Source organism: Cyprinodon tularosa, unplaced genomic scaffold, assembly GCF_016077235.1.
Source record: "Cyprinodon tularosa strain WSP-4 unplaced genomic scaffold, ASM1607723v1 ctg725, whole genome shotgun sequence".
In the NCBI taxonomy this organism is placed as follows: domain Eukaryota; kingdom Metazoa; phylum Chordata; class Actinopteri; order Cyprinodontiformes; family Cyprinodontidae; genus Cyprinodon; species Cyprinodon tularosa.
Window position 1 is genome coordinate 110613 of NW_024039480.1, and position 12559 is coordinate 123171.

General features: G+C 37.7%; 1 protein-coding gene across 3 annotated transcripts in view; it reads left to right on the forward strand.

The window, feature by feature from the left end:
* gabra5 (gamma-aminobutyric acid type A receptor subunit alpha5) overlaps nt 1-4964 on the forward strand; it is a 48886-nt gene extending 43922 nt beyond the window's left edge. For all 3 annotated transcript variants that reach the window (XM_038269234.1, XM_038269232.1, XM_038269233.1), the window contains 3 exons: nt 1684-1836; nt 2118-2329; nt 3450-4964. In XM_038269234.1, the coding sequence (XP_038125162.1) occupies nt 1684-1836; nt 2118-2329; nt 3450-3740 (656 nt within the window). In that variant the 3' untranslated portion in view covers nt 3741-4964. The remainder of the gene's footprint in view (nt 1-1683; nt 1837-2117; nt 2330-3449) is intronic.
* Nucleotides 4965-12559: the final 7595 nt, after the last annotated feature.

The following is a 12559-nucleotide window of genomic DNA, read 5'->3' on the forward strand; positions in this document are numbered from 1 at the left end:
TTAATTGAAGTGTGCAAGCTTAGAAACTGTTTATTGTATTATTGCCATTTTAACTAACTATGAGAGCCTCAGAAAAATATCACTGCATTGGAAAATGTGATGTAATACAGTCCAGTGTTGTCCATTTAACAATGAGGTCATGCATTTTAAAGCAACGCTATGCAAAATGTGCTTTTAGGGGAGCTAGACTTTTGAATTACAGCTTTAGCCCCCTGAAGACCACAGGAACACTGTACTGTCACAAAATGATCAGATTCCATATTTATATAGCAGACCACTTTGGACCTGCAGATGAGAAGCTATGGAGTTGCTTATATATTTAAGGCCACATCCACTCCTCTAGATTAAATCCTGCATCTGAAAACCCAAAATATGCCTTATTGGGTATGAATAATCTATGCCTTTTTGGCAGTCAACAAATTTTAGCTTCCTCAGCTCTCGTTTTTAAGGCGAGCTCAGGTAAATCTACGCTCTTGATCACATGACTCATTCAGTGAAAGATCCTCCTGTCATTGTACAGAGGTACATTTTTGAGAAGGGCAACCCCCATGGGGCATAAATAATAACTAATCAAGTGCTGAATAAATTTACATGGTGATGCTTTATAAAAAATGCCTGAAGTAAGTTGTTTTAGAATAAAAAGACTGTGAGGACTGCTAAGATATTTTTGTTGTTGTTGCTTTTATAATTGTTGCAGTAATAATAACATATCTTGATGAAATTGAAGCTAATATTAACCATACCTAATGAGAATGAAGAAATTATATTAAAAAAAAAGAAAGCATAGGCAGCTAAAGAACATCAATTTGTAAAAAAAAAGAAAAAAAAATTATAATATTAATCTTAATCATGTTTAATTTCACTTGAAGTTACTAAAAGTGTTTTTAGCTGAGGAATGAAATCTGCCAATTTTTTCAAAATCCCTTTTTAATCTTGGAATCATTTGAATGAAAAAGCAGCTATAGTGACAAGAGGGCACACAGTGTGACGCAGTCTCACCACCACGGTTTTATTGTCTGTATGACCCAGAAAGAGAAAGTCTGATGAGCAGGCCAGATGAAGGGAGAGTGGTTTCATGTGATGGAAAAAACTATATATACTTATTTATACATATAAGATGCTTTAATTATATAATTTTTTTATAAAAATATTTTCCTTTCTTAATTATTTGATTCATATTTTTATTGTATTTGTAGTTAGTAATTAATACATAGAATTATTTAGTTGCATGGATTTAGGTTTATTTGAGTATTGGATATTTAAATCCTATATTAAATAAATACATAGCTATGAAATTGGTTTATTTTACTGTAAATTTATTTAATTAGTTGGACATTCTTATTTTTGTATTTTATTTAGTATTGGCTCTCCATTTATCTCATGGAATGCTGAAAAGCTTCCCCCGACCCAACAATGGAAATCTTTGCTCTTAAGTGTATTTTATTGTGCTTTATCTTGTCTAGACTGTTTAGTTTGTAATTGATAACAATAATACTAATGTTTTTAATTGGTGGAATTTCACTTTTTTTTTTGCAGATAAAAAGCTAATTTAATTGTTTCCAACTGCTCACAGTCTTTATGTGCAGTCTCAGTTCTTATGGTTTATATTCAGTTTATTGTTTTCCACCGACAGCATCAGCTTGCACATTGAAAACTGAAAATGGATCTTTCTGTTGTCTCTAGGTCAGTACACGGTGATGATGGCTCACTTTTACCTGAAAAGGAAGATAGGTTATTTCGTCATCCAGACCTACATGCCATGCTTCATGACTGTGATCCTGTCACAGGTTTCCTTTTGGCTGAACCGTGAGTCTGTCCCAGCAAGAACCGTCTTTGGTGAGTCTGGAAGATCCAGGTGCATCAAGCAATGAAAAGATTCGAGCATTTTAACCGAAGCAGAACCTGTAGGAATATTCTTACAGAGAGATGTTTAATCATGTGATTAGTTGCTGAATATTTCTCAGTTTTGTTTTGTTTTTCCTCCTGCATGCTGCTGCATGATCTGTTTATAATACTCTGCTACACGACCCGCTTTTTTCCATGACTTAATCTGCTGTAATAAAAACAGAATTGCAAGTCTGATGACAAAGATTGACCCAGTTTCTTCTCACTGCCAGGTGTGACCACAGTGCTCACCATGACCACTCTCAGCATCAGTGCTCGAAACTCCCTACCCAAAGTGGCGTATGCCACTGCCATGGACTGGTTCATTGCAGTGTGCTATGCCTTTGTCTTCTCAGCGCTCATTGAATTTGCCACAGTGAATTATTTCACCAAAAGGAGTTGGGCCTGGGATGGGAAAAAAGCAATGGAGGCTCAACATCCCAAGGTATGCAGCCTGTATGTCGCATTGATATGTGGAGATTCCTGAAGCTGTTGCATAGTTTATTGAGAAGTTGCTGAGCTATTGGAAATGAAGCAGCATCATCATTTATTAGACTAGCTAAGATTTATTATTGTGGATTTCAGTGTCTCTGCAAAATTGTTTAAGAAAACTAATTAAATTCAATTCAGTTTATTTCTATAGCACCAATTCATAACATGTTATCTCAAGGCACTTTACAGTTCACCAGATCATACAATCACATTTGATTGCATTGACTCATTGACCCGAAGGCAATCCTTCACACTAAGCATGCTTGTAGCGACAGTGGAGAGAAAGAAAAGAACCAGGCTTAGTGTGAGCGGCCATCTGCTGAGGCCGACTGGAGTTCAAGGAGACAGAAGCAGAGATACAAATGGCAACTGTAAAATGCGGCCCCATCCAGGAAACACACAGCCAGGCAGACGAGCTCCGAGCCAGCTCCCATGTCAGAGAATGAAGAGAGCACATCCAGCCAGTCACAGTCAGAGACACAGGACTACACTGGAAAACAGGCTGATCTTGATCATCGATAAATAAAGGTGTTGATGGAAGCAGGACAGCATATATTTCTCTCCAGGTTGGAATCACAGCCAAACAGGAACAGACAAGGCAAAGCTACTATGAGAAAAAGCAGAGAGAGCAGAATGTTAGAGATTGAACTAACAGATTCTGCAGAGTGGGAGAATAGAGATAGAATGAAGCAAATTGATGAAAAAGGGGTCCCTATGTCCTCCGGAAGTCTAAGCCTATAGCAGTAACTCAGCCCCTTTTAAGGGTTTAACTATTAGATTTCATTATACTTGGTCCTGCAAAGGTTTTTTATACCAGGTGAACCTCTCCAAAGTTGATAGCATTGCAGTCACAATCGTTCAATATCTTTGTTTTCTTTTGTAAAGAAATACAATGTTGTGCATAATCGTTATTGCAAAAAAAAAAGGAAACAACAGTTTACTGTAATTCTTTATTTTAGGTGACATCATTTTGTTTCCCTTTTATTACCTTAGATTGTGTAACCAGTATTTGTGTTATGAAATGATCAGCAGTTTTCATTTTTTAAAATCTGTTTTTGTTTCTTCCACTGCAGAAGAGAGACCCATTAGCTCTATCAAAGAAGCCCAACAACACCTGCTCAGCCGGTGTAAATTATACAACCAACCTCACCAAGGATGCATCCATCTCCACCATTTCAAACAGCACAACTATTCAGCTCAAACCGTCCGAAAGCAAGGCCCCAGACCCCAAAAAGACTTACAACAGCGTGAGCAAGATCGACAAGATGTCCAGGATTGTGTTCCCTGTGCTTTTTGGGACCTTCAACCTGGTGTACTGGGCTACGTATCTCAACAGGGAACAAATGATAAAAGAAGCCGAGTGAGTTCTAAGCTGGGGGCCGCAGACAAAACGAACTTAATGAAAAATGTTAATGCCAAGCACTTTGTCCTTGTATCATAGTTGTGTTCTTTTAAGATATTAACAAATTATTGCATGTGTGTTGCTTCTGGTAAGTGCTGCCATGTTTGCCTTGAGTTAGTCCATCTATGATTACAAACCTAAAATATTAACTTATTACTACTCACTCAGAATTTTTTTTCTATTTTAGCATTTGGCATTTTCTATACTCTCATTTAGTTTTTAGTTGGAAATGGAAGTGCTAGGCCAAATGCTATGCAAAGAAAAATTTGTACTGTATCATTGAAAATCGCCTTTTATCTTTTTAAGTCTGTAAATATTACACATGAGGTCCACGAATGTGAAATTGGACCAAATGTAACTTTGCTTTCTTGTTAAAAGCAGATAAATAGCCATGCTAATTGTGTTGCCTTCAGAGTACGATAACTCATTATGAATGCACTGAACTCTGCACTCCTGCAACACCATCTTTCTGAAGGTCATGTTCAGAAAGTTAACTTAGTGGACTCTATTTGTTCAATTTTGCTACTTTTCAATTGATGGTAGCTTGATATTTATTAAGTTTTGTTGAAATGAAAGATCAAAGAGGGAAGCATTTAAAGCTTAAGTTATGTTATTTAAAAAAAGAGGTTAAAAAAGTGTATATAAGTAAGTATGGGTGTAGTTTAAGACTCTGCTTAAAAGCACCACTATGCTGGTGAAGTTAGCTTATATTCTTGCAATGCTTCTAGATAAGCAGTGTTTTTTGCTAGTTTAGTGCTTAAATGAAAATGAGCCTGTAGTTTAAGCCTTATTAAAAAAAATGATTGTAGAATCATTTATTGTTTTCATAATATAATTTTTTTATTTTGAGCTTTTATAAAAGTTATCATTCTTGTTGATTAGCCTAGTGAAAGATTTCTGTTTAGGTGTGAAAATAAAAACGGCATCTAGGACTAGGCTTGGTTAACTGGGAGATTAAAAAAATCAATGACAAATCGATTTACGTTAACAATTTTCAAATAACTATCTATCAATAAAGATGCTACTATACTTTATTTAGCTTAGCTTAACGTTTCTTAGCCTAAAGACTGGGGAAAACAAATAGCCTGCTGTTACTTTCTAGTACTTGTTCATTTTGTTATGTTTTTTATTGAAGATTTTAGGTATCATTCTATTAATCTGTGTTAAATTTAAACATGTGTTCGTGTCTTAAAGGAAAATTCCGGTTTTTAACACTTTTTTGCCCATTTCCTGTAGTGTCCAGGATGAAATCGACAATTGGTCCTGTCTCTGCTTTTTGGCTCATGCAGAATCCCCCCCTGGCTGCTTCAGAATGGCTTCCATAGTGCATGTCCGATAATGTCCTTAAAACAACCTTAAACGTTCTTTTTTTTAAATATGCTACTCACCGGGTCGTCAGCGCTGTTCAATGACGTTCCAAAAAAAGTTTCGTGAAGAAAAACCGTTCCTGTCTTGTTTTATTTAGCATTTTGTAAATCCCAGAACTATTTTTTCCGATACATCACAACCGCTTATAAACTTCCGCTTCCCGTTCGAATCTGAAGCGTTGCACACTCCAGACCACTAGTTGGCGACGGTATCCTCTACCGTCAAACTCAAAGTCCAATATGTCCTCCTCAAGAATCCACCTTTCGTATTCCATTTTCAGAGTTTTTTAAAGTGTTTAACAGAGACGTTAGCACCTCGACGTCGGAGTACACAGAGTGAAGCGAAAAGACTACAACTAAGCGTAAACAGGCCCCATTTCCGTTTCCGGTGGCGGAGGGATATTGACTATTCCAACAGAACTCAATGGGATTTACAAAATGCTAAATAAAACACTACAGGAACGTTTTTTTCTTTACGAAACTTTTTTTGGAACGTCATTGAACAGCGCTGACGACCCGGTGAGTAGCATATTTAAAAAAAAGAACGTTTAAGGTTGTTTTAAGGACATTATCGGACATGCACTATGGAAGCCATTCTGAAGCAGCCAGGGGGGGATTCTGCATGAGCCAAATAGCAGAGACAGGACCAATTGTCAAAATTTTGGTGTCGATCATTCCATTTCATCCTGGACACTACAGAAAATGGGCTAAAAGTGTTAAAAACCGGAATTTTCCTTTAAGGGAAGGCTGTTGACAAAGCTAAAGAGAAGGTTACGTAACGTTTGTGAGGTCTGGTACTGATGCAGGTCATTGTGGCCTGGCTTGAAGGCTTGGCACATTTCAAAGGCCAGTTTAGTTCCTCCACAGCAGGCATGCCCAGAATCGGTCCTCAAGGGCCGCTGTCCTGTTGAGGTTGTCGTTCTTCAGCAAACCTGAATCTGATGATTGCAGTTCAGCAAAAGCCTGTTAATCAACCATCAGTGAAAATCAGCTGTTCTGGAGCAGGGAAAGCTCTCAAATCTGCCGGACAGCGGCCCTTAAGGACCGAGTTTGGGCATACCTGCTCTACAGAACAATCTATCATACAGTGCTTTTGGACCTTCCTTCTCGGACAGGTCGTTTGTCAAGTTGCAAACATGTTCCCACATGGTTGGCATTGTAATATTGCCAACATGTATCCCTTCGTTCCACCATTTAGAGCAGGGGTCACCAATCTTTTTAAGGCTGAGGGCTACTTCATGGCTACCGAGTAATAGGAAGGGCTACCAATACTGACCTATGAACTGGAGGGATCAGTGTTCACCTACAGTAAATTTCATCCATAAAAACTCATTTTTATTCTTATTTTATTCTTTTATTCATTTGATGAAATAGTTAACATGATGAAATAATGAATAAATGATTAAAAAGAAGAGCAACAGAATAAAAAAAATTAAACTTACCCCACTGAGTGAGTTCTTCTGTTTTCAGAAGACGAAGAGGGCACATCATGTGGTCATTGAGGGTCCCTTGGTGCCCGCAGGCACCACGTTGGTGACCCCTAAATTTAGAGTGTCTTTCACTGGAACTAAGGAGCCACTAAAAAACAACTTCACACTGTCATTTTACCCCCAGAAAACGTTACACCTTCCACAAAGACGCTTTGCAAGGATAGCTCACCTGGCAACCAGCAATCCCAGTGTTCTCATCAAACTGCTAGACAGAGAAGCATTAGTATTTTCAAGTCTCCACTGCTCTAGTGTTTATTAATGGCAAGCTTTACACCACTACAACCATCCTTTTGCTTTGCTCTTGGTGGTGTGGGCTATGGATGCAGCTAGCTAACCATGGAAATCCTTCCCATGAAACTGTCTACTTACTTCAGTCATAATGAGAACCATGGGATGTTTGGATGTCTGTAGCAATTGAAAGCTGACAACCTCTGCAGATCCAATCCAAGGCCCCCCGATCTGTGACTTTGCAGGGCATACATGTGTGGTTCAGTTGCTGTTGGTCCAATTCATTACTGTTGTTAGGAATTGCTTCCATTTAATTAATGATAAAGTGATAATGAATTATTATTATACTAAAGATAACTGCTTATATATACATCCTGTCATAGTGCATCATGGAATTTAGAGAGCTCCTGCGAGAGATTTATTCCTGCCAAAATGTTTGTGCAAGTTTACTACATGCCTAGTTATTGTTATACTTCATAGAAGTGGTTATAGAGCTGCTTATGTTGTATGATTTCAAAGGTAAATGGGATTTCTCAGTGTTTCTGGAAATGTACAATTTAAATCTAAATGCAATGAAAAAACCTAAGGGTTTGAGGTTTGGTTATTTTGTGTATTTTTAGATATTGGAAAGCATCCAAGCTTTTTTGTTTGTTTTTGAGAGTTTTTGTATTCTAAATTAAGCTCATTTATTCCATATCAGCTACAAAAATATGAGAGGCCATGATGTTTCTATTCCATCTACTTAAAAAAAGACTATGCTTATATAATGTACCTATATATGTTTTTTTTTCTTTAAGAAAGTGAAATCACTTTAATAGCATAATGGAATGTAACTGTCTTTTTACCAGAATATCAAAAGATACAAGCAACATTTTCATCTGAATTTGCTTTAACATCTGAATCATGTGTCTTAATGCCTGCTTTTGAACAGTTTTGTTAACTGTATTGTGTTATTACAATGTAGTCAAATATAAATTATGTACATGCTTTAAAAGCAAATACCTGAAGCAATAAATAATGCTCATGTGAACGACAATTTGTTCATTTCTCATATGTTAACATATAACCTGTATTTTAGCTTTTCATCTATTTGGCAGTTGACTATTTTGAAAAGTGCATTGCTTTAATTTATTTCATCTATTATTTTCAATAGTGTTGAAATGATGCAAATATCGAGGCCTGTGCATATGTAAAAAAAACATACTCTTTGTTCGATACCTGATTCTAATAAAGCTTCACTTGCACCATCTTTCTGCTTTTAGTGGTCAGTTATAATAACCTACTTAAATATGATTATGCAGTTCACATCATGTTTAAATGAAGGCTGCTAAACAATATTTCATTATTTTCTGATCATTCCATGCTATAAGAAAGTGTTATATACAATGCACACATTAAAACCAGATATATAAACTTTATAAGACCTAGTAGTCACCATAAATAAAACACACTAACAAAACAAAAACATTCTGCATTTTTGTCGCCAAAATGTGACACCTTGGTGTATAGAAGATAGATTCAACCCCAGCAAACTGAAAAGTGTTTGCAAAGCTGATACCAGGTGCAAATCTATTTGTGTTTGTTAAATGAGGTGAACAGCTGCCGCAATTTTTTTTGTACCCATTTTTTTCTTCATGTGAATGCCGTCCATATGCTTAAAGGGGTCATAGAATGATTCTATAGGGTATTTGGTGCTGGTACTTAAGGTGTCTGAAGAGGGTGTGTAACATTAGTTGGGCTGAAAATGGCATATTTGCTGTTCTATGAGCCCTAATGGAAGCCTGGTTAAAAGCCCTAGAATTAAACGACAGGTTTTCTTCCTTTTATGGTATGCTCATGAATATTTAGATGAACTGTGTGCTGATTGGTTGGTTTACAACGAGCGAAGCTGCTGAGCAAAGACGCATCATAGCAACAAGCACTCACTCACTGAAACATCAAGCATATCAAGATTGTTGATATGCTAGGGTGACCAGACGTCCTCTTTTTCCTGGACATGTCCTACTTTTCATACTGTACCTAAAAAAATGTCCGGGGGGAATTTCGATTTTGGTCGACTACAGTGAAGCACGTAGTCAAAACACACCAGGCATTCGAACTAAGCCGTCAGCTCTGGGGCTGGTCCTGGAGCCCCGGGGCAGGGAGGCAGCGGGGGACAGAGCGCTCAAACCCGACCCGGTGATGGTAGCCTGGAAAAAGGCTACCCGCTGCTTCCCCCTGCCTTCCTTACCGGTCCCAGCCCCCCGCCTCCGGCTGAGGACGGGCGGCTCATGGCTCTCTGCTGAGGTTCGGTCCAGTCAGCGGCCCAGCAGACGACACTCCCCCCATCCCCACCCCCTCCCTTGGGCCAGTGAACCATTGGGCTGGTCTGTATGTAAATTTGGTGGCGTAACAAAAATACAGGCCAGAACCAAACAAGTTTACGTCAACTATGTGCTTCGTTTGGATTCGCCCATTTTATGGTGGAAGTTTAGAATGTGAGATTTGCAGAGAAGGGAGGCATTGATTGGGTTTGAACTTCTCTGTATGTCCATTTCACCCACTGAACCATCATTATACATCTATGGCAATGTAAACTCGGTTTTGTATTCTATGACCCCTTTAAGATCAAACCGTGCTAATTTATGTTTATGAATTTAAAATGCAGTTGCACCCCTAAAGCTAAGACCTGAAAAAAAATTGCAAGTGCAGTTTTTGTACCTTTATTTAGCCCCTTTGCAAGTCAACTGCAAACTTGCATGCATTGATTTCTGAAGTTTTGACAGGGGCAGATCTAGGCGATTTTCTTGGCCAGTCTTTGGCCATCCCTAACCAGGTTATTCCGTTTTAATGTTGACATGATTCACCACCAGTGGAACAAGCAGTTCCCCTCTAAACCGCACACACCCATGTAAAAATATTCCATTTGTTTGTTTATTGTACTTTTAAAAGTTATGGTTTACAACAGATAAACACCAAACCCAATGTCTTAGAAAATTACAATATTAAGAGACATTTTTTTTAGGTATATCCAATGTCAAATAAATCACGCAATACAATATGATAGCTAACAAAATCATGATAAAGATTACTGACTTAATAAACATTTACATAATTACCGCCCCAATAATTCCATATAAGGCTGTGACACCCCAAGCTTCTTCAGACACAGAAATGGCTTCGAAGATGAAGAAGAGAGGCTATAAGAGTTCAAAGGTCAAAATTATGCTGCCTGAGAGCTGAGCAGAAGAATTAAGAAACAAACTGTGGGAAATAGATTACAAGAGCTGGAAATGGCCTGGTTGAACTGTTACAGAGGTAAATATAAAAAATAATTTGATATTAAAACAATCAACAAAAACAACAAATGAAAACAGCATCCATCGGATACCAGCATGCCAGCTGCAGGTGCACTGACCAATAGTATTCTTATCAGTGAATAAAAATGTAGTTTATAATTGCAGAGTTGCCAAACATCTAATGATTTAGGCACAAATGTTACCTGATATCAAGCCACTGAACCAGAATCAGTTTTGAATAATATCTGTGTGTGAGTGTGGACATTAAGATCTAAAGAGAAGCATCTTCTCGTGTTCAGACCCTGTAATTCAGTGAAACTGTGGATTCAGAGTAAAAAAAAAAGAAGCACGCCCAGGAGAAGGCCAGTGGCTGGAAGTTGGAGGGATTTCGCTGGGAGTCGTAGGGGAGTAGGCCGCCATTGGGCTGGCGAAGGGTCATTTTGAATTGCTACTACTGTATGTTTCAAAAGTCTGACATGCTTCCCCATAAGATTTGGACAATCGTCCGTTGAGACATCAGCCAGTCTGTCCCATTTCAGTCCCAGTGTGTCAAAGCATGCATGTACCTCCAAGTTATCATTCCTTTTATTGACTGCATCACTGCCACCTCTCCCGTTATCTTGAAGTCAGACTTTAAGTATAAATTAGTATTAATTATTTTTCCAGAGTTTTTACTAACTATATTGTTTTTCCACATACTCTTTAGTTATCTGTGGACTTTTTATAACTATAGGGCTATTTGTAGTTAAATTACTTTGTACCTCTGCTCTTCATAAGCATTTTTCAGTCCCTTTGACATCTAATTTTTTTTAACTCTAACCTAGATCTATCCACTCTTGCATTTCTTTTGCATTCAGAACAAACTCCTTCTGCTAGACACCAGATATATTTCCTCATGTTAGTAAAACTGACTGATGGTTGGTCCTCCAGGTTGAAATGTTTATATAAAAAATTATTTCATTCATTACTAAACTTTCAAAAGTTAATCTGACTTCTTTCGTTTCTTTTTGAATTATACAGTCTGCTTTAATGAGTGGCTTTTCAGACATGTTAGTCCAAATCTCATTTTACTGTTAAGACTGACATTCTGATACCAGTTTTAGCTAGCCTCTTCAGTAGGTGTTTTTGCTTGTAATCAAGGGTTGAAAGCACCTTTTGCCTTAAAACACCTTTTGATCTTCTTCAAATAGACAAATATCTTCCAGCATCTGGATATTGCAGCCAGCGGTTGGAGGTCAGCAATTATCATCCCAATTTTTAACTATTGTTGATTAATTTTTTCATGGATTTGAGGCATTCATTTCAAGTGCATCAATAGGTGGACCTAAATTAAGCCTATATTGCTATAAAGTGTTATTCTCAAGGCACAGAAACTCAGGTAAGCTTCTGAACATGAAGAAAGTTATATCAAATGCTTGTTGTTCTGGCATTTTGCAAAAAAAGAAAAAGTTGCTGGTCCTAAGCAAGTTAGACAAAATAAGTTTAGGCTCGTTCAGTATTAGACATTGGGGAAAAAAGGTGACGCATTCAATGTCATAGGAAATATTAGTACATGCAGTAATTTCATACTCTAAGGCCTTTAAGGATCAACATGACAAATCAGAAACACAATCCTGCTTGATCTAACAACAGTCTGCTCATTTGCCCTTAAATACACTAATACACAACTGGCGCATGCAGCCTCTGTATTTGTTTGACAGCTAAATCCAACTTGGGGGTCTCTGCTGCAGCAACATCTGGCACACATCTGCTTGTCAAGGATTTAGCTCCATTTAAGTTGCTTTTTCCATTCAGTGGAGTCAACATGAAATGAAGGTGCCTCTGATGGCACCAAATCACATCAATCACAGATCCTAGAATGGGAGGGGAAATGGGCTGTGTGTAAGGTAGGCATATTAGAAGACAGAGATGCAGTTTGATTAATGCTTGCAGCAAATTAGTGCAGCTGAATGTCGTAGCCAAGGACATTCGAACATAAACTGGATGTTTTTTCCCCGGATATAGATGCATCATTCATGGGCAATTTTAAAAGCCATCATGAATGGTTAAGTTGTTGATTGCGCAGAAGGCCAAATATATGACAAAGAGAGGAGGTAATAACTGCTTGGACATGTGTCAGTAGTAAGGTTGGTTATATGCATGGACAAAAAAAGACAGATCTTTCTTACTATATGTCCCATCCATGCTGTGCGCTTGGCAAGTGATCCTTGATCTGCTGTCAGCAGCTTAGTCTAGAACCAGCCTGTCAACCACAGTCAGCTTTCTGTATGATAGAGGATCAACAAAGTGATAAAAGTGGAAAGGGGAAAAAAACAACAAAAAACCTAAATATAGGTATACATAATTTTTCTATCAACAAAGTAGATATTGCTATAGGGATAATGTAAAATTTAATAATGGTGTAAAATAATGGAACAA